Here is a 24,428-nt window from a genome sequence, read left to right as displayed (position 1 = left end):
CTGACAGTAGCACCTACCTGGCGCATTACCCTGAGGCAGGACCTTCTCACTCATGGGCAAGGCACGCTCCAACACCCGTGGCCGGACCTCTGGAATCTCCACGTCTGGCTCCTGGACGGGACGTGGAAGACCTAGCAGGTGGTAGACACGATCACTCAGGCCAGGGCCCCCTCTATGAGGTGGCTGTATTCCTTGAAGTGGCGTCTTTTCACTAACTGGTGTTCTTCCCGTGGGGAAGACCCACAGAGATGCACCATCAGGTCTGTGTTGTCTTTTCTTTAGGAAGGGCTGGAGAGACGGCTGTCTCCCTCTACCCTGAAAGTGTACGTGGCTGCCATAGCAGCTCAAAATCAAATCAAAGTCAAATCACTTTTATTGTCACACAACCATATACACAAGTGCAATAGTGTATGAAATTCTTGGTTGCAGTTCCGAGCAACATAGCAGTCGTGATGGGACATATACCAATCTACAATAAACATCAAATTTACAGAACACAATTTAAAATCTAATATACACATAATTACACACAACACAATATACAAATAATAACATACACTGTACAGTATACAATACACACAATACAATAAAAAAGTATATATAGTATATACAGAATGTACAGTAGGTTGTATTGTACTGTATTGACATTCATTCAGTTGGTAGTAAGTTGTTAAGAGAGAATATAATATAATAATAATATAATTTATGACAGCCTGGTGTGAGATATAAGAGTAAGAGTAATAAAGTGCAGTGCTGATGTATTTTGATTGTGGGAGATCAAGTGTTCAAAAGTCTGATTGCTTGGGGGAAGAAGCTATCATGAAGTCGGCTGGTGCGGGTCCTGATGCTGCGATACCGCCTGCCTGATGGTAGCAGTGAGAACAGCCCATGGCTCAGGTGGCTGGAGTCTCTGATGATCCTCCGAGCTTTCTTCACACACCGCCTGGTATATATGTCCTGGAGGGAGGGAAGCTCACCTCCAATGATGTGTCTGGTAGTTCACACCACCCTTTGCAGTGCTTTGCAGTTGTGGGTGGTGCTATTGCCATACCAGGCGGAGATGCAGCCAGTTAGGATGCTCTCTACAGTGCAGGTGTAGGACCGTGTGAGGATGTGGCGGTTCATTCCAAACTTCCTCAGCCTTCTCAGGAAGAAGAGGCGCTGATGAGCCTTCTTCACAACGGCTTCAGTTTGGATGGACCATGTGAGTTCCTCAGTGATGTGGACACCCAGGAACTTGAAGCTGCTGACTCTCTCCACTGGTGCTCCATTGATGGTGATGGGACTGTGTTCTCTGTCTTTTCTCCTGAAGTCCACCACAAGCTCCTTTGTCTTACTGACGTTGAGGGAGAGGTTGTGCTTCAGACACCAGTGTGTCAGAGTGTGCACCTCCTCTCTGTAGGCTGTTTCATCATTGTCAGTGATCAGACCTACCACCGTCGTGTCATCAGCAAACTTAATGATGGCATTGGGGCTATGTGTTGCCACACAGTCATGTGTGTACAGAGAATACAAGTGTGGGCTAAGAACACAGCCCTGCGGGGCTCCAGTGTTGAGGGTCAGTGATGAGGAGATGTTGCTGCCTATTCTAACCACCTGGTGTCTGCTTGACAGGAAGTCCAGGATCCAGCTGCACATCGAGCTGTTTAAGCCCAGAGCCCGGAGTTTCTCATCAAGCTTGGAGGGCACTATGGTGTTGAATGCTGAGCTGTAGTCCACAAACAGCATTCTCACATAAGTGTTCTTTTTTTCCAGGTGGGAGAGAGCTGTGTGTATTGTAGATGCAATGGCATCATCAGTGGAGTGGTTGTTGCAGTAAGCAAACTGCAATGGGTCAAGTGAGAGAGGCAGCACAGAGCAGATGTAATCTCTGATTAGTCTCTCAAAGCATTTGCTGATGATGGGGGTCAGAGCAACAGGACGCCAGTCATTTAAGCAAGTGATTTTGGATTGCTTTGGAACAGGCACAATGGTGGATGTTTTGAAGCATGTGGGGACTACAGACAAAGAGAGGAAAAGATTGAAAATGTCAGTAAAAACACCAGCCAGTTGGTTCGCGCACGCTCTGATGTTGCGGCCCGGAATGCCGTCTGGATCCGCGGCTTTGCGGATATTCACCCGTCGGAAGGATCGGGTTACATCCGCTACAGAGACGGAGTGAACTAACCTCTGTAGCTTCGGCCGCGAGAGCTCTCTCCGCGAGGGCGGTGTTATTTCCCTCAAAACGAGCATAAAAAGTATTTAGCTCATCCGGGAGAGAGGCAGCGGTGTTCATGGCGGAGTTTTTATTCCCTTTAAAGTCCGTGATGATATTAATTCCCTGCCACATGCTTCTAGAGTTGGTGGTGTTAAACTGTCCTCAATCTTGTTCCTGTACTGACGTTTTGCTGATTTTGTTTTTCGGAGGGCATAACTGGCTTGTTTATGCTCCTCCGCATTCCCGGAATTAAAAGCGGAGGTCCGCACCTTAAGTGCCGTGCGAACATCTCTATTAATCCATGGCTTCTGGTTCGGATAGATCCGTATTGTTTTGGTCGGAATGTCGTCCTCTACGCACTTTCTGATGAAACACGTTATGCTATCAGTGTGAAGCTCGATGTCGTCATCAGAGGCGGACCGGAACATCTCCTAGTCCGTGTGATCAAAACAGCCTTGTAGCGTAGAGCTCACCACAATACACTGGACGGCAGTCCCTCATGACAACGCGACCTGACCAACAGGTTCCTCAAAGGCGCGAGGAGATTGAATCCTCCTAGACCGCGCCTGATCCCTTCTTGGAATCTCTCTGTGGTCTACCTGCCCTACAGAGAGCCCCATTTGAGCCCCTGGAGCAGGCCGAACTCAGCACTCTGTCTCTGAAGATGGCCCTCCTGGTTGCGCTCACTTCCATCAAGAGGGTAGGGGACCTGCAGGCGCTCTCTGTTACCAGTGAATGCCTGGAGTTCGGGCCGGCACACTCTCACGTGATCTTGAGACCCTGGCCCAGTTACATGCCTGGTGAACCTGCAAGTGCTCCCTTCAGAGGAGGAAGACCCGGCCTTGTCGATGCTATGTCCAGTTCGTGCCCTGCGCATCTATCTGGACCGCACGCAGAGCTTTAGATGCTTGGAGCAGCTCTTTGTCTGTTTTGGAAGACAGCAGAAGGGGAAAGCTGTCTCCAAGCAGAGGTTGGCCCATTGGATTGTGGATGCCCTTTTCTCTCACATACCAGTCTCAGGAATTGCCGTGCCCCTTGGGGGTCCAGGCGCACTCCACTAGAGGTGTTGCGTCCTCCTGGGCACTGGCAAGGGGGGCCTCTCTAGCAGACATATGCAGAGCTGCGGGTTGGGCTACGGCCAATACCTTTGCGAGGTTTTATAGCCTATGCATAGACCCGGTTTCAACCCGAGTGTTACGTGGTAACAGCAGGTAGACCGGGCGGCCGGTTGGGTGTACCACTTGCATTGCGCCTTTCCCCTTTATCAAAGTTGATAATGAGCGCTTTTTGTCCACAACAGTTCCCCGTACCGGTGAACTCCAGACGCCTCTTTAATTCTTCAGCACTGTCCAGTGACGAACTCGGCAGAGGAGTAATGCCACCAGGCCCAGTACTCATGGTATTCCCCTTTTCAGGTGAGCCCGTGTGCTTGGGCTCAGTGCTCCATGCGTGGTGATTCCCCTTTGTTAATCCCGTATGATGAGTTTCCACTGTTCGGTTTCCCCTCATCAGAGCTTTCTCTGTCTCGGCCACTGTGCTGCGTACCCTCTCTGTAGATAGGGCCCTCCTGTGGTATCATTTCATATGTGTACTTCTCTGTTGGTAAGTCCATGTGAGGTATGCTCCACATGTTAACCTCCCTTCGGCAGGATGTGGTCTCCGTAGTGCTCTCCTTCCTGGAGAGGGAAGAGCACTTCCCAGCGCTATTCTAGAAAGTGCTCGGCGGGAGATTACTTAACAGCAAATTAAGAAAGGCACCGCCGGTAGCCTACTTGGGTAAGTGCCTTCTCCCCCCTTAACGGGACTAGGGAGATGCCTTACCTAACTCGCTGGAAGGTCACGACATGGTTGAGCGCTCGCTGCGAGGCATGCAGCAGCTTGCCTGTGTCCACTCTTCCGTGCCTCGTGACATGGTTCAGCTCCTGAGGCGTTTCCTATAGGAACCCCTAGTGTCACTACATCGACACAACGTCGAGTGAGTGACAGACAGGGAACGTCTTGGTTACTGACATAACCTCTGTTCCCTGATGGAGGGAACGAGACATTGTGTCCCTCCTGCCACGGCGCTGAATCGGCCGCTGACATGGCCGGGACTCTCTATCACTCTACTATGATGCACACCATCTCCTTTTATACCCGTATGTCCATGGCAGAGAGTGGCATGCAAATTCCACTCACCAATTTTCATTGGCCTTTTCTATTTTAAGCAAAGGTGATTGGGGCTCTCAAGATCGAACCCCTAGTGTCACTACATCGACACAACATCTCGTTCCCTCCATCAGGGAACAGAGGTTACATCAGTATCCAAGACATTCTCAGTCATCCAGGCTATCATAGAATGTCTGGTAACACTACAAAATAATAGACAATTACCATGGCTTCCATCAGGCCCCACATATTGTCTCTGTATTCTACTTTGGTCTCTCATTCATGTTTAGTTTACAAGCTCACTATTTCTAACATACTGCCATACTGTGAATTTTTTTTGTCAATTTACGTCAAAATTCTAACAGTAATCTACTTTAATTCTTAAATACAACAGTTTGTCAGGGTTCAGCCACTTTCTGTTTTTATCGTCTTTGTGGCTGAGCTCTGACATTCATGTTTAGTGTCTTGCCTAGTCTGTGTCTTGTGTGAGAATGCATGGCTTGCCTCATTGGCATTGTAATGCATTCTCATATCTTGTCTGTTATCGGCATGAGTGCATTGCTCTTTCTGTCACCTTGACAGCATGCACTCGCCTCAATGGTTTGTGTCTGTCTCTCGTGTCCAGGTCGCGATCTGCCTTCACGTTGTGCTGAGGTTCGGTCTGAGATATTGGGTTTATTTATGGCCGAGCTCTCACACAGGTGTCTTATCTTGTTTGTCACCTGTTGCGTGCATCGCGTGGTGGTTGCTTTGTGATGCTCGCTCAGCTTTCGTATAGTGTGATAGTGCATGGCATCACTTTGTTGGTGTTGCCGTGCATTCTCTTGTCTCGTCTGTCGTTTGGCATGAGCGCATGTTGCCTTGAAGTTTCTTGCAATATGCACTCGTGTCATTTGTGTGTTTGTGTCTGTGAGAGCGCGTGGCTTTGTTTTGTTTCCATTTTGCCACGTGTCTCTCAGTCTTGTGTCATACACCGTCTCCTTGTCTGCCCATTATTAGTTCATTAGTTTCACCTGCCCTCCTTGTTAACCTGTTTGATTTCTCTCCCTATTTTAGTCTCCTCGTGTGCACTGTCCTGTGCCAGTCCGTCTTGTTTCCTTGTCCTCTCTGTCCTGTCAGAAGTGTCTCCAGTTTTGAATCAGGTTTTGCTCCAGCCCAGACCGTCTATATTTAGTCGCCCTGGACTGTGTTTCTCCCCTTGAGAAGGATTTGTTTTTCTGTTTTTTTTTTGTTTTTTTGTTGTCACTTTAGTTTGTTTAATAAATACCCATTATCCTGCATTTTTTAGTCCTACCTTCTCTTCCATGGTTCACGCGGTGCACGAAAAATGACACAGTTTGCTGTCAAAAATGTTGCATTCAGAGATGGAGAGCAGTTTTTATTTTTACAGTTTTAGTTTTATGGTAAATAGCTGTTATTTGCAAAGCATTTCAGGAAAAACAATATTAAAAATCCTAGTTCCATCTTGGTGAAAGCACATGACATTGTGAACCATATATTTTAAAACCCAAAGTGTAATATTTTTCCGTGTTGCTACTATTCACACATCAGCACCTCAATGCTATTAAACTCTGAGATGTAGTTAGTTATTTTATCAGTCGACAAATTTCTTCATTTGTCGGATGAAGAGAAGCACTTTAAAGCTGGATACTCCACTTCTAAATTATGAACAGAATCTAAAACACTGGACTGCAACATGAGTTGGAGGTGAGTGGCATTAAATGTTTTCTTCACTTTGACCACTTGTTCACCATATCCATTTTCTTGTGGTCCAGTATCATGGCTGATTTTCATTGGCTGCTCACCATATGACTTCAGATTTGAGTCGTGGAGCATCATACACTATGAGATTCCCTCTATAGGTGGCATTAAAATATCAAATATTTTTTATATACTCTGACTAATTTGAATTATTTCTCTATCTGTCCAATTTAAAAAAAAATTTTTGGACTCCAGAGTAACTAAGTCATCTTTGTCTTACATCAGAGCGTCCTGACATTGTACGTGCCCAATCCGCTAATCTTACGACTCTGTTCACACATAGCATCAAAACTGAACTTTTCAGGTAATGTTGCAACTTCTCATTTAGTGCAAAATTTACTGGTATTTTCAAATGGGTCGTGTTCACACATGATCTGTAAACTGGAAAAGGCTGTATGTGTGAATGCGACTGTTGTTAGTGTTCATGCTGTGGACACATAACAACAATCCTAGTTCAAATCCTGCCACCCTGCAGCATACACTTTTCTAAGTGCAATTTGTTTTTGTTTTGTTTTTTTACCAAAAAATACTGCATATTGTAAAATAAAAATAATAATAATGATAATAATAAAAAAAATAATATTGCAATACATTATATGACTCTACAATGGTGAAATACAGATAAGCCCTTGCACTTGAATTATGTAAAGTATGTATGCTTGGGCAATGCATTGGGGCTTTATAGGAACATGTACAAAAGTTTTCATTTAGAGTTCTTAGCACTATTTAGTGTTGTTGTTCTGTTATAAATAGTTTTGTTTTGTTTTAAGTCACCATTATGGTGATTGGTGTATCCTTGAGCTGGCACCTTGGCACCTTTTTTATTGTTCTTCCGGCCAGTGTAATTGTGTTTTAATAAAAGACAATTGGTGTTACTAGAAAGACAAAAAGCAAAACCTAAGATCAAACTGTTTGTCTGATCATAACTTTCAAACACCACTATATGTGGCCACTGTGTGGTTCATTATAAAGTACATAAATAATATAATTGTAAGCATTTAAAGAGAGTTCTGCAATGTGTTTTTAGTACTGAGTGTTTGTTGTTTCTGGTGAACTTGAGTTGTCAACCAGACACACAGAGATATCAACACTCAGCATATAAAACTCATATATATATTTGATTAACTGGTGCATTTCTCATCAGCACAAGTCTGACATGTATACAGTTCTGTTTTTGTGTATATCTCATACTAAATTGTTTCAAAAATTCAAAGAAAATCTAACATAAAACAAAGGAAATCTGAGTAAACACAAAATACAGTTTTTAAATTGATAATGTTATTTATTGAAGCAAAAACGTTATCCAACACCTATATCTCCCATGTGAAAAACTAGCTGCCCCCCTTAAACTTAATAGTTGGTTGTGCCACATTTAGCAGCAATAACTGCAACCAAATGCATCTGATAACTGGAAATCAGTCTTTCACAATGCTGTGGTGGAATGTTTTACCCACTCGTACAGTGCATCCGGAAAGTATTCACAGCGCTTCACTTTTTCCACATTTTGTTATGTTACAGCCTTATTCCAAAATGGATAAAATTCATTATTTTCCTCAAAATTCTACAAACAATACCCCATAATGACAACATGAAAGAAGTTTGTTTGAAATTGCAAATTTGCAAATTTAATAAAAATAAAAAATGAAAACAAAATCACATGTACATAAGTATTCACAGCCTTTGCCATGACACTCAAAATTGAGCTCAGGTGCATCCTGTTTCCACTGATCATCCTTGAGATGTTTCTACAACTTGATTGGAGTCCACCTGTGGTAAATTCAGTTGATTGGACATGATTTGGAAAGGCACACACCTGTCTGTATAAGGTCCAACAGTTAACAGTGCATGTCAGAGCACAAGCCAAGCCATGAAGTCCAAGGAATTGTCTGTAGACCTCCGAGACAGGATTGTATCGAGGCACAGATCTGGGGAAGGGTACAGAAAAATGTCTGCAGCATTGAAGGTCCCAATGAGCACAGTGGCCTCCATCATCTGTAAATGGAAGAAGTTTGAAACCACCAGGACTCTTCCTAGAGCTGGCCGCCTGGCCAAACTGAGCGATCGGGGGAGAAGGGCCTTAGTCAGGGAGGTGACCAAGAACCCGATGGTCACTCTGACAGAGCTCCAGAATTTCTCTGTGGAGAGAGGAGAACCTTCCAGAAGAACAACCATCTCTGCAGCACTCCATCAATCAGGCCTATATGGTAGAGTGGCCAGACGGAAGCCACTCCTCAGTAAAAGACACATGACAGCCCACCTGGAGTTTGCCAGAAGGCACCTGAAGGACTCTCAGACCATGAGAAACAAAGATTGAACTCTTTGGCCTGAATGGCAAGCATCATGTCTGGAGGAAACCAGGCACCGCTTATCACCTGGCCAATACCATCCCTACAGTGAAGCTTGGTGGTGGCAGCATCATGCTGTGGGGATGTTTTTCAGCGTCAGGAACTGGAGACTAGTCAGGATCGAGGGAAAGATGAATGCAGCAATGTACAGAGACATCCTTGATGAAAACCTGCTCCAGAGCGCTATGGACCTCAGACTGGGGCGAAGGTTCATCTTCCAACAGGTCAATGACCCTAGGCGCACAGCCAAGATAACAAAGGAGTGGCTACGGGACAACTCTATAAATGTCCTTGAGTGGCCCAGCCAGAGCCCAGACTTGAACCCGATTGAACATCTCTGGAGAGATCTGAAAATAGCTGTGCACCGACGCTCCCCATCCAACCTGATGGAGCTTGAGAGGTCCTGCAAAGAAGAATGGGAGAAACTGCCCAAAAATAGGTGTGCCAAGCTTGTAGCATCATACTCAAAAAGAGTTGAGGCTGTAATTGGTGCCAAAGGTGCTTCAACAAAGTATTGAGCAAAGGCTGTGAATACATATGTACATGTGATTTATGTTTTTTTTTTCATTTTTTATTTATAATAAATTTGCAAAGATTTCAAACAAACTTCTTTCACGTTGTCATTATGGGGTATTGTTTGTAGAATTGAGGAAAATAATGAATTTAATCAATTTTGGAATAAGGCTGTAACATAACAAAATGTGGAAAAATTGAAGTGCTGTGAATACTTTCCAGATGCACTGTATTTCTAGAACTGCTTTAGTTCAGCCACATTGGAGGGTTTTCAAGCATAAACTGCCTGTTTAAGGTCCTGCCACAGCATCTCAATCAGGTTCAAGTCAGGACTTTGACTAGGCCACTCCAAAACTTTTAATTTTGTTTCTTTTGAGCCATTTAGAGGTGGACTTACTCCTACGCTTCGGATCATTGTCTTGCTGCATAATCCAGTTGCGCTTGAGCTTCAACTCACAGACTGATGACCAGATATTCTCCTTTAGGATTTTCTGGTAGAGAGCAGAATTCAAGGTGTGTTTTGGCAAAATTCAGATGAGCCTTATTGTTCTTCTGGGTTAGCAGTGGTTCTCACCTTGCCACTCTTCCATGGATGCCATTTTTAGCCAGTGTCTTTCTGATAGTGGAGTCATGAACAGTGACCTTTATTTATGCGAGAGAGGCCTGGAGTTCCTTGGATGTTGTCCTTGGCTTTTTTGTGACTTCCTGGATGAGTTGTTGCTGTGCTCTTGGAGGAACTTTGGAAGGTCGGCCACTTCTGGTAAGGTTCACTACTGTGTCAAGTTTTCTCCATTTGGAGATAATGGCTCTCACTATGGTTCTTTGGAGTCCCAGAGCCTTTGAAATAGCTTTGTAACCCTTCCCAGACTGATGTATTTCATTCACTTTTTTCCTCATAATTTCTAGAATTTCTTTCGACCTTGGCACAGTGTGCTACTGGGTGAGAACTTTTAACCAACTTAATACTGCTGAAAAAGTTATATTTAGGTGTTGATTTGATTGAACAGGCTGACAGTATTCAGGCATGGGTATGTCTAGTCCAGCTGAACCCCATTATGAATGCAGTTTCATAGATTTGGGGATTTAGTAACTGGGGGGCAGATACTTTTTCACACAGGCCCAGTTGGTATTGGGTAACTTTTTTGATTCAATAAATAACATTATCATTTAAAAACTGTATTTTGTGTATTTTTGAAACAACTTAGTATGAGATATACACAAAAACAGAAGAAATCAGGATGGGGCAAATACTTTTTTACTGCACTGTAATTTGCAAATGCATGATTCCCAGTTATCAATTACTACTAATGACTAATTTGACTCCTTGAGTATATTAACTGTATTTATTTATTTATTTGTAAACAGGGTTTTCATGAAATCCTTGAAATATCAGGGAATTTTAAAACTTATGCTAAAGTCATGTAAATTTGTATAATGAATATACAGTAACACACTACTATAACATTAGTTAATACAGTAGGTATCATGAACAACAATGAACAACATTTTTTTACAGCATTTCTTATATATATTTTAATGATAATTTATGAAAATAAAATTGTTCATTGTTAGTTTATGTTGGTTCATAATGCACTAACTGATGTTAACATATAATAACTTTTAATGTTAAAAATGTATTAGTACTGTAAATGTTGAAAAGATTTGTTAATTGTTAGTTCATGTTAACTAGTGAACTAATGATAACAAATACTTTATTGTAGAGTGTTACTGAATATACATACAGTATATATTGGCTTGAATTTGCTATTTTGGAGGGGGAAAGGTTTGTGTGTGTGTGTGTGTGTATGTGTGTGTGTGTGTGTGTGTGTGTTTATTTTTTTTTTATTTGTGTGTGAAATTATAAAAAAATAAAAATCCTTATCTATTAATCTTGAACTGGAAAGGTCATGGAAAAGTCATGGAAATTCATTGGTCAAAAGGTATGGGAGCCCTGTTTAATGAAATCGCAGTGTGCTGACTGTGTCATCTTGTACATTCCAAGTTAGTTTAGTCTTTTAAGTCTGAGCTCTGGGTTTTATTTTATATATATTTAGTTAAATCAGTCTAGATCTAGTTTAGTCTTCTGTTGTTTTTTTGTTTTTTGTTTTTTTTGTTTGTTTTTTATCTTATTTTGCATCACACACACTGTCTTGCCTGGTGGTGGTCTTTTTTATTTTTTTTAGACTCTGTTGTTAACCGGGTCTCAGTAACTGTGGCCTATGAGTCTCCGGTTACTGGCAACTTTCAATAATTAATGTGTCTTGAATTCTAATACCAGCCTTCTAAAACAAGAGGTGCGTGTGCGTTTATGAGTTTCCAAATCGGGTTTAGCTAGTCCTGATTACAAGTCTTCTCTTTTAAGTTAATAGTGTGTTCAGTGTGTATGTGATTGTGTCCAGACAGAGAGTGGAGTAGGACAAGAGTTTTGAGAGGGAGATATATTACAGCTTTATCATTGACAGGAAAATGACACCCAGGGCACAGAAGCTGATGTAACAGGCAACTGTCTCTCAGCACATAACAACCAGCTTGGCACTCTGCAGGTAGGCTATATAATTATCTTCTTATTCCAGACACCACAAGATGCAACTGTAGAGGCATTACTAATGCGTTCTTTTCTGCAAAAGGGTTTTGATCTGGCAACCACTGGCCTTCATGACCTTTGACAATTGTTTCTCAATATGAAGAGGATAAATTCTGTATACTGGTTGATTGTTTACAGTACAGTGTAAAGTTTAGATTTCTTAAATTATATGCACATTTTGTGGTATCCTAAAGCAGTTGATTTTGTAAACAGTGGTTGTTGTCATCCGGTTGCACTCAAGCAGTCAGCAGGCCAAAGAGAAAGTGCTTTTTTTCCACTGACCTAATTTAGTGTGGTCATTCTAGCTCCCAAGGTTTAACTGGGGAGATATTTGTTGACAGGATTTGTGTGACATCATCTCTTATTCACATGAGGGTTTTGGTTTACTCAAGACCACACGTGTATATAAAAAATGAAATTGCATCTGATTGGCTTATTAAGAACACTTTTTAAACATACTGACTTTGCACATTATAGGTACAATGGCCAGAAAAAGTATTTTGACAGTTAAGCCACACTTAAAAATGTATGGCTTGAATGAGTGCCATTGCATTAGATAACAAAATATCAAACCAAGTTTTAATTGATCAAATAAAAAAATATACTGTTCAAAATTCAGATAAAAAGTATTTGGACACACACTGTCAAACTTAGTGGAACATTTCCATAGTAAATGTGATTAACTGCATCTGTTGTTACACTGTTAAGGCACCTGTGTTGAACTTTAGGGTCACTGACTTTGGGACTAGCTGTTAATAAATTATTGGGAAAATGAAAAGTGAAGTTAGTTGTGAGAAAAGATCTAGCATCATTTGTTTGCAGATATCAAGTCAAGTCATTTTATTTGTATAGGGCATTTCACAACACACATTTCAAAGCAGCTTTACAGAAAATTATGCTTTAACAGAAAATGAAACTGTAATGTCTTCACTGTGCAGATTGATAAAAACTTGATTGTAAATTGTGCCTTAAAATAAATTATATTTGTATTTAGAGCCCCAGCGAGCAAGCTAAAAGTTACTGTGGTAAGGAACACAAAACTCCATAAGATGTTGATTAATGGAGAAAAATAACCTTGGGGGAAACCAGGCTCACTGTGGGGGCCAGTTTCCCTCTGGCTAAACAGCATAAATATAATGCCAATATTAGTTATTTATGTATAGTACAAGTCATGGTTTAAAATGAGTAAACTAATGTAACAGGGTAAAATGGAAAGGAGGAGGCGAGAACCGGACGAAGCATCAAAGTAATGTTTAATTAAACAAAAAGACACAAACATAAACACGTACAGGGCAACTGCCTGTAGCTCTCTCTCTCTCGAACTGCTGCCTCCAGCGGCATTTATCCCTCTCGTGGGTTTGATTAGCCTGATTACGGGCTGGGCGTGCATCATCATGGCCCAGCCCCGCCCTCCTCCTTGCCACAACTAAGTAATGTTAGGGCCAGTGTTTTAACAAAAAGATTTTGTATGAACTGTACGATTAATGACAAAAGTCTTTGAAGTCCATCCTGAATTAACTGCGGTAGTGCACACAGATGCACAGTCCTTAGTTATGTGGCTGATGAAGTCTTTAGTTGGTAATTTATTATCTATGTAATCCATTTTAAGAGTGTAGTCCATACTTTGACCAAGGTGGTTCAGGCAGAGGTCAGTGAGATGCATCGCAGTTCGACTGGCAGCTTGTGGCAGTTCATGTCGGTGAAGTCCAAGTTTCAGACAGTGGCCAGTGAAGTATCCCATGGCATCAGTTCATCCTCTGTAAAGCCCATCGCAGTACACTGAAGTGATATCTTGTTGGCACAGGCTGCAGTTAGTCGTCCTCACACAGCAACATGTAGCAGTGGGAGTCGGAGTCGGACATCAGGCAGGATCAGAGCTGTATCTGGCAAGCTCTGGTAACCTCTGGATATGTATCCTGAGGTTGAGACAGGAAACAAATAGAATAATATTAGTGTAGATTCCATTCACTGTAATGCAGAATTATAGAATATCAGAAGTGTTTCCGGTTCCGGCAGATCTAACTAATGCAGCATAACTTGTTGATGGATAAATTAGGCGTATGCCTTGCTGAATAAATTAGTCTAGACTTAAACTGAGAGAGTGTGTCTGAGTCCCGAACAATGCTTAGAAGATTTTCCATAGTTTAGGTGCCAGATAGGAAAAGGATCTACCACCTTTTGTGGATTTTTTTTTTCTAGGTAGGCCAGAATTTTGCAATCATAGTGAATGTGATGGAGTATAGCATGATACAAGGTTGCTTAAGTACTGTGGAGCTAATCCATTCAAAGCTTTGTGAGTAATTAACAGAATTTTAGAATGAATACAAAATTTAACAGGTAGCCAATGTAGCGACGATAAAATCAGGCTGATATGATCATATTTCTTGGTTCTAGTCAGCATTCTAGCTGCTGCATTTTGAACCAACTGAAGTTTATTTATTGAACCTGCAGGACATCCTCCCAGTATTGCATTGCAATAATCTAGTCTTAAATTCATTGCATAAATTTGTTTTTCAGCATCAGAAACAGAGAGCATGTGTCATAAAATGCTGTTCTACAGACATTTAAAATGTGATTTTCAAAGGACAGATTGCTATCAAATATAAAGCCTAATGTACTGTTACGTCGTCGCTGTAGATGTCATAACAGTACATCCATTGAGAGTCAAATTATATTTAAGCTGCTTATTTTTAGAGGTTTTTGGTCCAATAATTAGTACCTGCATAACAGTGAAAACTAATTCCACGGTTACTGATAGTGTTTCCAGGGGAAGCATATATAAGGAAAAAAGCAGAGGCCCTAAAACTAATCCCTGTGGCACTCCATACTTAACTTTAGTTTGATTTGATAATTCCTAGTTTACACAGACAAAGTGTTGGTGGTTGGATAAATAGGGCCTAAACCAAGCTAATGCCTGTACACAAATATCAACATAATTCTCAATCTTATTCAGGAGAATCTTGTGATCAAAGGCAGCACTGAGATCTAAAAGCACTTAAAGAGAAATGCAGCCACGATCATATGATAAGAGCAAGTCATTTGTAACTCTGACAAGTGCGGTCTCTGTAATATGATGGGGGCTAAATCCTGACTGAAATTCTTCAGACTGTATATACTATTTCTCTGTAAAAACGAACATAGTTGGGAGGACGCTACCTTTTCTAGTATATTCAACATAAATGGGATATTTGAGATCTGTCTATAATTAGCCAGCTCTCCAGGATCAAGCTGTGGCTTCTTGACAACCGGCTTGATAGCTGCCAGCTTAAAATTTCTTGGGACATGCCCAAAGGATAATGAGGAGTTAATAATATTAAGAAGAGGTTCTGAGATTATAGCAAACACCTCTTTTAAGAGCTTAGTCGGTATTGGGACTAACATCCATGTTGTTGCTTTTGATGTTTTGATACGTTTTGTTAGCTCTTCCTGACCTATGACAGTGAAGGACTGAAGTTGTTCGTAAAGAGTAATATGAGACACTGTCTTCTGAGGTTATATGGCAGATGGTTGCATACTTCCGATTTTGTTTATATATCACTTTATTTAGCTATAACATTAATACATTTTTAAGTTTGGCTTAATTGTCCGAACACTTTGGGGTCACTGTATTTCCTGGGCTTGTTCCATGGGGTTAGGATTTGGGGAAAATTTGTGAACATTAGAAAACTGCATTTCTTATCTTAACAAGAAGGGATGTATTTGACAAGGACTTTTAAAAAAGAGGCTGATGCATGATTCTTGTTTTGTGTTCCAGAAAAACTCCCACTCTCAGAATAGCAAGATGGAGAATGATTCTAAACCCATTTCTGCCCACTCCAGTGGCTATGAGAGAACCATAACTGTAGTCAGGGGAAACTCCAATCTGGGTATGTTAGCCCTGTTTATTACACTTGTTCTGTCATTCTGTTTATACATTTTCAGCATGTTCATGCACAGAGAGGTGAATTCTTTGAGAGACCTGTAAAAACATCTTTATAAGAGTGTGTGATAAAGGCTGTATGTTTGTGTGTGGTCAGCTCAACAATGGATCTTTAATGCACCTCACAAGCCTTCCCAAAAAGAAACTACACATGTGAAAGTGTACAGAAACTACTTTCAAAATATAATGCTCAAGATTTCAAATTTAAGATTTCATGGTGAAGCAATCCTTTGCCCATATTGCTGAGTGTGTGATCTTTGAAAGTGTATGAGGTCAATAAGGAAAAAGTTTTTCATTGATGTCACTAAATATAAACTCTCCTAAGGGCAATACTTAGACAAAGATAGAATTAAAACCAAAAAACTGTACAGCATAATATTCTACCCATTTTCATACTTTATAATTTCATAATTTTCAAATGTTACCTATTTTTCTTAACCGTTCTTTTGTATTAGAATACTGTATAATATAAGAATGCTTTAGATATGTTCTTTAGTTTGTATGTATGTGCAACTTTAAAAACTGTATGTTTTTAATAGAATAGTAATTTCTTAAAGGGATAGTTCACCCAAAAATTAAAATTCTCTCAGGGTTTACTAACCCTCTTGCCATCCCAGATGTGTATGACTTTCTTCTGCGAAACACAAACAATGAACTCTGTAGGTCCATACAATGCAAGTGAATGGTGGCCATAAATTTGAAGCTCCAAAAAGCATATAAAGGCAGCATAAAAATAATCCATATGACTCCAGTGGTTAAATCCAGATCTTCAGAAACGATATGATAGGTGTGGTTGAGAAACAGGTAAATATTTAAGTCCTTTTTTTTACTATAAATCTCCACTTTCATATTCTTCTTTTGTTTTTGCAGATTCTCATTCTTTGTACATATCTCCACCTACTGGGCAAGGAGGAGAATTTATAGTGAAAAAAGACTTAAGAATTGATCTGATTAGCCTTTAAGTGCTTTTTGGACCTTGAAAGTTTTGGCCACCATTCACTTGCATTGTATGGACCTACAGAGCTGAGATATTCTTATAAAAATCTTCATTTGTGTTCAGCAGAAGAAAGAAGGTCATTCACATCTACGTTGGCATGTGGACTATCCCTTTAAAGACCCCATGAAATTACTTGGCAAGCATAGTTTAGGGGAGGGACGTTCTTATTCTAGAAAGCATTTGATTGGACAAAAATCTGTGTAGTGCAAGATGAGTAATCAATATATTTGGTCCATTTTTCTAGAAGAGCAAGGCTGTAAATTTTAAATGTGTATATCTGCTAATGGTTAATTTTGTCAACGTTTAAAAGTACACTAGCATACATGGATTCAAAGCCAATAGACATGGACTAAAATCTTTTATTCTTAATCAAGTCAAACTATACACAATGCAGTGTTTAAATTACTGCACCATCTCACGGGCTATGTGTCTTTTCCTGTACACTTAAAGCACAGAAGCACTTCACTTATTAGATCAGTGAAGATAATTTATGTCATGGCTAACCATCAAAACTTGATCTTTCTCTGTGATCAGGTATACTTTCAGATTAATATTTATCAAATTTTAGATAAAGGTCTGCATGAGTGTTGTTATTTAATTCATCAATCTCGGCATGATTCTTTTAAAATTGACGTTACTGTAAGTCAGTGATTTATCTCTGACAGATGAAATAGAGATTATAAATCGTGATGTGTTGTGTCTCTTATTGTGTGTCTTTTGTTCTGGTGTCCTGTTGTGTCATATATGTCCTGTGCTGTGCTGTACATGGTCAGATCTGCACTGCTGTGTCTAGCGCACTATGATTGTACTGTAATTTGACTGTTCACAAAGGAACATAAGAAATGGATAAATGGATGTTCAAATTGAAAATAAAACACTGCACACTTTACAAAAACAATTAATTTCAAATTCTTTACGACCATAGTGTTGTCTTCTCGTGTCTGGTGTGTGTTTTCTTTCATGTGTGTATATGTTGCATGTCTTTTCCTCCTTACATGGGCTCCTGATTATTTATAAACCAGCTGCTTATTATGCTTGCATGGTACATTATTCACAGTGAGAGAAATTTAGCACATATTTAAACAGCTAAAAAAAAATAGCATAAAGCAAGCCAGTCATTTTCCACCCACAATAATGTCAAATGCACTGTATGAAGTTCATTATGTAGAAAATAAGCTCAGTGTAACACTCATAAAATGAATTGTTGAGGGCTCACGCTGTGATTTTAATATAACACTGAGTCAAAGCCACCACTTAATATGCTATCAAGGTGAGTGAGGGGTTTTAAAACCTTCTCTTCATGGTGTGCTGACACATTTATCAGTGATTTGAAATAATTCTCTCATAAGAGAGTGTGAATGGGTGAGTCAGATAGGTATGGAGTTAATGAGGTGTGTAAAATGACAGTTAAGGAATGTTCTTGTCCCATTTTAAGATTTAATGGGTTTTTTTATTTTTATTATTATTATGTGGTTAAACCTCCACTATTGGGCTGGTCTCACACACACACATACAAACTTGCACACCTATAACTGCAACATGTATTTATATTAATTCAAAAGAGACCCTTTATTTATTTTTCCAAGGCATTTTGTTTTCTGATATTTCTGATTAAATACATTCACATTGCTCTTGATGTCCTTGTGACTTTTCTTGTTCTTAAATTAATCCAAAGGTTCAGTAATTACTAACTCTACCTTTATAGACACCTTTTGGTATTTTTAGATTTCAATTAAGATATTATTTAAAGGTGAACTCATTAAAAAAGTTTTACTTAAAAAAAAAAAGAAAATAAAAATGAATAGTAATTTTGAAACACACATTATGTATAAAATCATGAGCACTCAGAGAAGCTGTTTTATTCTACATGTGGAGGGTCTTCTCATGGGGCTGCCATGTTGGGATCACATGACCAGCCAAATACTACTTGCTTAATCTCAGTAACTGTCCTGTTATTGGACACTTTCACTCATGGATTAAATTAATCATGGCTGACTGAATGCATTTCTACTTAACTATTGATTTTTAATGATGCTGCATCCATGCCACTAGGTGTCAGTGTAAGTCCAAGATGACACAAACAAAACAAAAACGTGTGAGTGCACCATTAGACATATGGCATTAGTTACAGATCCTAATAAGTCTATTTTGAGGGGGTTTTGCTATGCTTGAGACACTTATAGACATTTGGCCCTCACAAGGTGTGAATACAGGTAAAGTGGGACACTTTCTGATAATTTGTTATTGGCATTGTTGGCTACATCAAATGGCTACATTAATGTCCTCCCATACTAGTTGAAAGAATATACACTTGATGTTAGATGATTACGTTTAAGTGTCCCCGAATTCTCCCTATAGCAAAAAAAGTGCAGTCACAAACACACACATTCAGGAATTTTTCATAGAAACTGCCACACTCCACCAGGTGAGCCTGTACATGTGTGCATGACGTGTGTGTGTGTGTGTGTGTGTGTGTGTGTGTGTGTGTGCAGGTATGACAGTGAGTGCCTTAAGGGACGGTTCAGGCATGATAATCCGTTCTGTGGTTCATGGCGGATCGATCAGTAAGGATGGGAGACTGGCAGTAGGAGATGGAATCATTGCCATCAATGGAGAATCCACCACCAATCTGACCAATGCACAAGCCAGAGCTATGCTACGCAGACATTCACTGACTGGACCTGATCTCAGGTGCTTACACACACACAAAAGCACTCTCAGCTTCAGCTAAAACACTATAGTACACAAATTCTGTGTTTCAGAATCTTATTGGACTCGTAAACACATACACACACCCCTACTGCTTCAGTTAACCTAAGTATAGTTTTTCAAAGCATCACCATTTATCCTTAACTCCTCAAATCTAGACAACAGCAACAGAGTGTTATTATTGCAGAGGTATATTATCTTCCCACGTCCCCTCACTACTTGTTTACTGAGTGTACTGGTCATATATCAAGACAGCTTGTCATGTCTCTACGTTTAAACTCAACTACTCCTTGAACGCCTTGCAATATCTAAATGCCGTCCCACTTCGTTAACAAGGGAAATCCATTTGTATAACAAGTACTCATTATATAATTATAAATATAATGCTGTTATTGCAAGAACTTCGTATACATGTGGTTAGAAACAAAAGATGATTTAAATTAGTAGATTAGAGAGCAGAAACATCTAGAGCTGGCTTTGATGTAACGGTCAGAAATTATTTAAATATGTAAAGATGAAATATGTCATTTTTGCACCACCAATTGTAATTGCAAAAATAACAAAAAAGCTTTCTGAATACGCCCCTCGCCCGCAGTTGTTCAAACAGTCAGATAATCCTGCCCCCAACTCACTCCATGGATTGAGTGACGTTGTTGGGGCAGGTCTAAGCAGGTCGCTCATAGCAAACAGAAGATTTTTTATAGAGCCACAGAGACAGTGTTTACAGTTTTTGAGAAAATTAACATATGAATGGCTTACTTACAGTTGTCTATATATTGTACTAAATATTGTTATAGTTATTTAACTCTAAAAGAGTTACATACACACACTGTAGTCCTAATAAAGTTCCTGACATGGTCTTCTGCTGTTGTAGCCCATCTGCCTAAAGGTTCGACAGGCTGTGCATTCTGAGATGCTATCCTGCGCACTACAATTGTACAGAGTGGTTATCTGAGTTACTGAAGCCTTTCTGTCAGCTCAAACCAGTCTGGCCATTCTCCGTTGAACTCTCTCATCAACAAGGCATTTCCATCCGTAGAACTGCTGCTCACTGGATGTTTTTGGTTTTTGGCACCATTCTGAGTAAATTCTAGAGATTGTTGTGCGTGAAAATCCCAGTAGATCAGCAGTTATAGAAATACTCAAACCAGCATGTAACCCTGAAGCTACATGATTTTATGTATTGCACTGCTGCCACAGGACTGGCTAATTAGATAATCGCATGAATAAATAGGTTTACAGGTGTTCCTAATAAAGTGCTCAGTGAGTGTACATCAGCTTTAACAAATACAATTAATTGTAAAAGAAATGCACACATGATTTTAAGTAAGTAAAATAATTTTATTTAAGATGGACAGGTTAATAAAGTTGCTGTAGTAGCTCTGCAGTGTATCCAAAATCGAACAGTCAATTCATTCACTGTCGGCGCGATGCAACGGACACACCCAGTGTAGACAGTTTCATTGATTACAATAGGAGCAATTTGCTTTTGATGCAATGCAATGTCCTGTGTAGACAGGGTGTTAGACCAGCATGAATTCCCATTCTGGGTAGTGCTGGGTTGATGCTGATCTTGTTGATAGACCGGCATGGTTTGTCTGATGATGCTGGTTGACCATGGAAGTCTTGCTCATTTAGCTAGTCAAGATGCCTTGTTGGAATATCAACACACCTGCATCCCAGCATCCCTATGCTGGTCACCATAGGCTGTTTTTCAGCAGGGAAGGTCATGGGTTCAATTCCCAGAGAACACACAACCTGTTAACATGTATACCTGTCTTAAAGTCGCACTGTAAGTCACTTTGGATAAAATAATCTGCCAAACAGGGCCGGATCTAGGGGGAGCTGGTTGGGCTTTGCCCCATTATCCCTATTCCCTCACAAGTGCAAGTGAAGCAAAGGGTCGATTTTTTTATTGTCCTGATGCTAACACTAACCCTAACAAATTTGCTGGAATTGAAAACATACGCGCACCCATCTGCCCCAACAAACCCTCCACCCCTGTCAACGCCCCTTCATTATATGTTATTGCCCCCCTAAAGAAACCGTTCTAGATCCGGGCCTGCGGCCACATTTAAATTCTTCGCTGCAAGTGAGACTTTATCCATGAATAATGTGGGTATTCCTAGATACCTAGCCAGAAAAATGAAGAATAGACTTGCTTTGTTGTTTTCCAAAGATCTGATTGGATTAAATTAGCAGCCACAATATTTGTAGAGATTTTTTTTTTTTTTATCAAAACAGCTTCAATCAAACTTATTTTTTGCCGCTTCTTGTGTTTTTTTATTTTTGATTTGTGTGTCAGTGTGACGTACATACCTGCTGCCTTCCTTGACACGCACAGAGCCAGTTGTGCCCAGTCAAATCAGGAAATGGAAATACACACAACTGCCACTGTCCAATCCAGCCACACTCACAATCGACATTTCAAACCCCTGTAAGAAAAGCTTTGAATCTTTTGTTTGTTTGTTCTCTTGTTTCTGTTGGTGTTCTTGTGGACTAATGCATACCTTGTTTGTATTAGAGAATGCATTTCTGAACAACAAAGTACAGTGGATGGTACAGGAGTTAATGGAAAGACTCACGCAGAAGAAGAGAAGGAAAGAATAGATAACCACAGTCAGATGAGACAAAAAGAGAACGGTGAAAGCCAGTATGGAGATAAAAAGGTAAAGGATGAAAGAACAGCCTTGCAGAGTGAGAATGGACAGACAGGATGGAAAGACAAAGACAGAGAAAAAGAAGAAACACAAGGGAAGGATCATGGCTCATGGAGTAAACCTAGAAGGTATCACATAAAGTGACACAAACAAAGTGCAGATATTCACATTTTAATTGATGTGATTGTATGGGTGTTTTTTATTTATTTTTTTTCGTCCCAGAGTAACATTATTCAGGGCAAGTGGTACAAGTCTCGGCATCAGTGTGGTGGGGGGCCGTGGTATGGGCTGTCGACTGAGCAATGGAGACATGAGGCGGGGAATCTTCATAAAAAATATTGCTGAAGACAGTCCAGCAGCATGCAACTGCATTCTGAAAGAAGGAGACTGCATTCTTCAGGTGTGTGTTTTTCAGACTTTTGACTATTGGCATAAAGTCTGGTCAACTTCGCAGCTTGTTCTGACCAAGAACCACCCAGGTAGAGACCATAAAATTGCTGATACATCAATAACAGGGAAAATAATGGCATAAACAGTTATACAGAAAACACTTACGAAATTAGCAGAAAATGTGTTTTTATCTGGATTTTGCAGAAAACTACTCAGAATATACAGTTATGATTTAGCCTCAAACTAAATCCTGAATATCTTTCAGAGATTCAAACTTCAAAACAGGCAAATCCTGTGATTGATTCTCTTTCTCAAGTGCTCATTGTAGCAGCCCTGAACATTGAACAAAAAACTTGACCATGAATCATGGAAACTGCTTAACAGCCAGCCATCCAGATTGGAAGTGGCAATTTCAAACAGCTTTTGCCATTTTTGTGTGCAAATATACAGTACATCAGACAGTCTGAGGCTAAGAGACAAAAGTTAGAAAGTGCTGATGAACATTGATTTTAATGATATATGATATCTCCATCTTGTGGTCAATATATGTCAATGCATCACTCCTTCTCTGGCCACGGTGAACTAGATAACTACATTGGATTATTTAAGGTCAAACTGGTTAACTTAAATTGAAAGCAGTATACTAAAAGTAAATGTGGAGCCAGAACTTGAAACTGAATTTATTTGAATGCTTTTTAAATGTGTTGTGGCAGGTTAACGGTGTAGATTTGAGTGATTTTACTCATGAAGAAGCCGTTGAGGCGATTCGTGGAGCAGGAAACAGAGTAGAACTACTAGTACAGAGTCCTCTGGTAACACACAGAAACACTTGCACATTCAAACCCACAATCACTTTACAAATTTACACACTCAATACAAAAATATACACAAAGCTGTGTACTAAAAACTAAAATTTCCCTCTATATACCCAGGTTTCAGCCCCTCTCACCTGCCCTGATAAAGATAAACTGTCAAAATTGAGTTCACGAAATCAAAAGGTGTGTTTTTTACCTTTTTATTGTTTGTGAATATTAAATAGCACATTCTAATATAAAACTGTATCTCCTCTGTAGGAACTTGACATGGCCAATAATCTCTTGCACCTCTCCCCAAACTACCCCTTCAGCCCCACCCCTTTTAAGGTCTGTAATGTTTGTGTTTGCATTGTGATTATGAATATACAGTTACCTCAAAAAGTGTTTGGAATCTTAAAGGGGCCATGACATGAGGAATCAAATTTTCCTTGGTCTTTTGACATTTAAGAGGTCATTGTACTATAAAAACTTACTGTAAGTTTCAGAACTCAAAACTTCCTCCTCACAGCAAAAAGAGCATTTGTTGAAACCAAGCTGCCAAAACATCCCTTTCTCTACTTCCTCCACACTGTGATGTCACACTGTGGTGGAAATTTGCATCTGACCACCTCCACAACAACACCAATGCCTACTTTACCTTTAATCACTTCCGTAGCCCGCCCATTAGCTGTGAGCAGTGAGATGCAAGCAGAGAGAGCAGGTCAGTCAAGAGCAGAGAACCAATCATAACAGTGGGCGTGTTCTGTCAAGTCTTATAGGAGAAGCGCACCAAAACCGAGCGTTTCTGACGGAGGATCAGAATGAGGGTGGAAAATGATAATGTTTTACAAATATATATATATATATATATATATATATATATATATATATATATATACACACTATATTGCCAAAAGTATTCGCTCACCCATCCAAATAATTGAATTCAGGTGTTCCAATCACTTCCATGGCCACAGGTGTATAAAATGAAGCACCTAGGCATGCAGACTGCTTCTACAAACATTTGTGAAAGAATGGGCCGCTCTCAGGAGCTCAGTGAATTCCAGCGTGGTACTGTGATAGGATGCCACCTGTGCAACAAGTCCAGTCGTGAAATTTCCTCGCTACTAAATATTCCACAGTCAACTGTCAGTGGATTTATAACAAAGTGGAAGCGATTGGGAATGACAGCAACTCAGCCACGAAGTGGTAGGCCACGTAAAATGACAGAGCGGGGTCAGCGGATGCTGAGGCGCATAGTGCGCAGAGGTCGGCAACTTTCTGCAGAGTCAATCGCTACAGACCTCCAAAGTTCATGTGGCCTTCAGATTAGCTCATGAACAGTGCGTAGAGAGCTTCATGGAATGGGTTTCCATGGCCGAGCAGCTGCATCCAAGCCATACATCACCAA

The 24,428-nt window shown here is 40.3% G+C and overlaps 1 protein-coding gene across 8 annotated transcripts in view; it reads left to right on the top strand.

Annotated features, from left to right (window-relative positions):
* Positions 1-24,428, top strand: part of si:dkey-92j12.5 (multiple PDZ domain protein) — a 104,934-nt gene that overhangs the window by 36,912 nt on the left and 43,594 nt on the right. For 6 of the 8 annotated variants that reach the window (XM_051702313.1, XM_051702314.1, XM_051702315.1 and 3 more), the window contains exons 18-26: positions 11,427-11,507; positions 15,303-15,414; positions 18,957-19,155; positions 21,479-21,610; positions 21,698-21,961; positions 22,056-22,233; positions 22,937-23,035; positions 23,156-23,221; positions 23,297-23,365. In XM_051702313.1, coding sequence (XP_051558273.1) covers positions 11,427-11,507; positions 15,303-15,414; positions 18,957-19,155; positions 21,479-21,610; positions 21,698-21,961; positions 22,056-22,233; positions 22,937-23,035; positions 23,156-23,221; positions 23,297-23,365 — 1,200 coding nt within the window. The remainder of the gene's footprint in view (positions 1-11,426; positions 11,508-15,302; positions 15,415-18,956; positions 19,156-21,478; positions 21,611-21,697; positions 21,962-22,055; positions 22,234-22,936; positions 23,036-23,155; positions 23,222-23,296; positions 23,366-24,428) is intronic. The other 2 variants (XM_051702317.1, XM_051702316.1) reach the window with 2 other exon arrangements.

Source organism: Myxocyprinus asiaticus, chromosome 7, assembly GCF_019703515.2.
Source record: "Myxocyprinus asiaticus isolate MX2 ecotype Aquarium Trade chromosome 7, UBuf_Myxa_2, whole genome shotgun sequence".
Classification (NCBI taxonomy): Eukaryota; Metazoa; Chordata; class Actinopteri; order Cypriniformes; family Catostomidae; genus Myxocyprinus; species Myxocyprinus asiaticus.
Note: the sequence above shows the minus strand (reverse complement) of the source record. Positions and strands in the feature narration are given on the sequence as shown.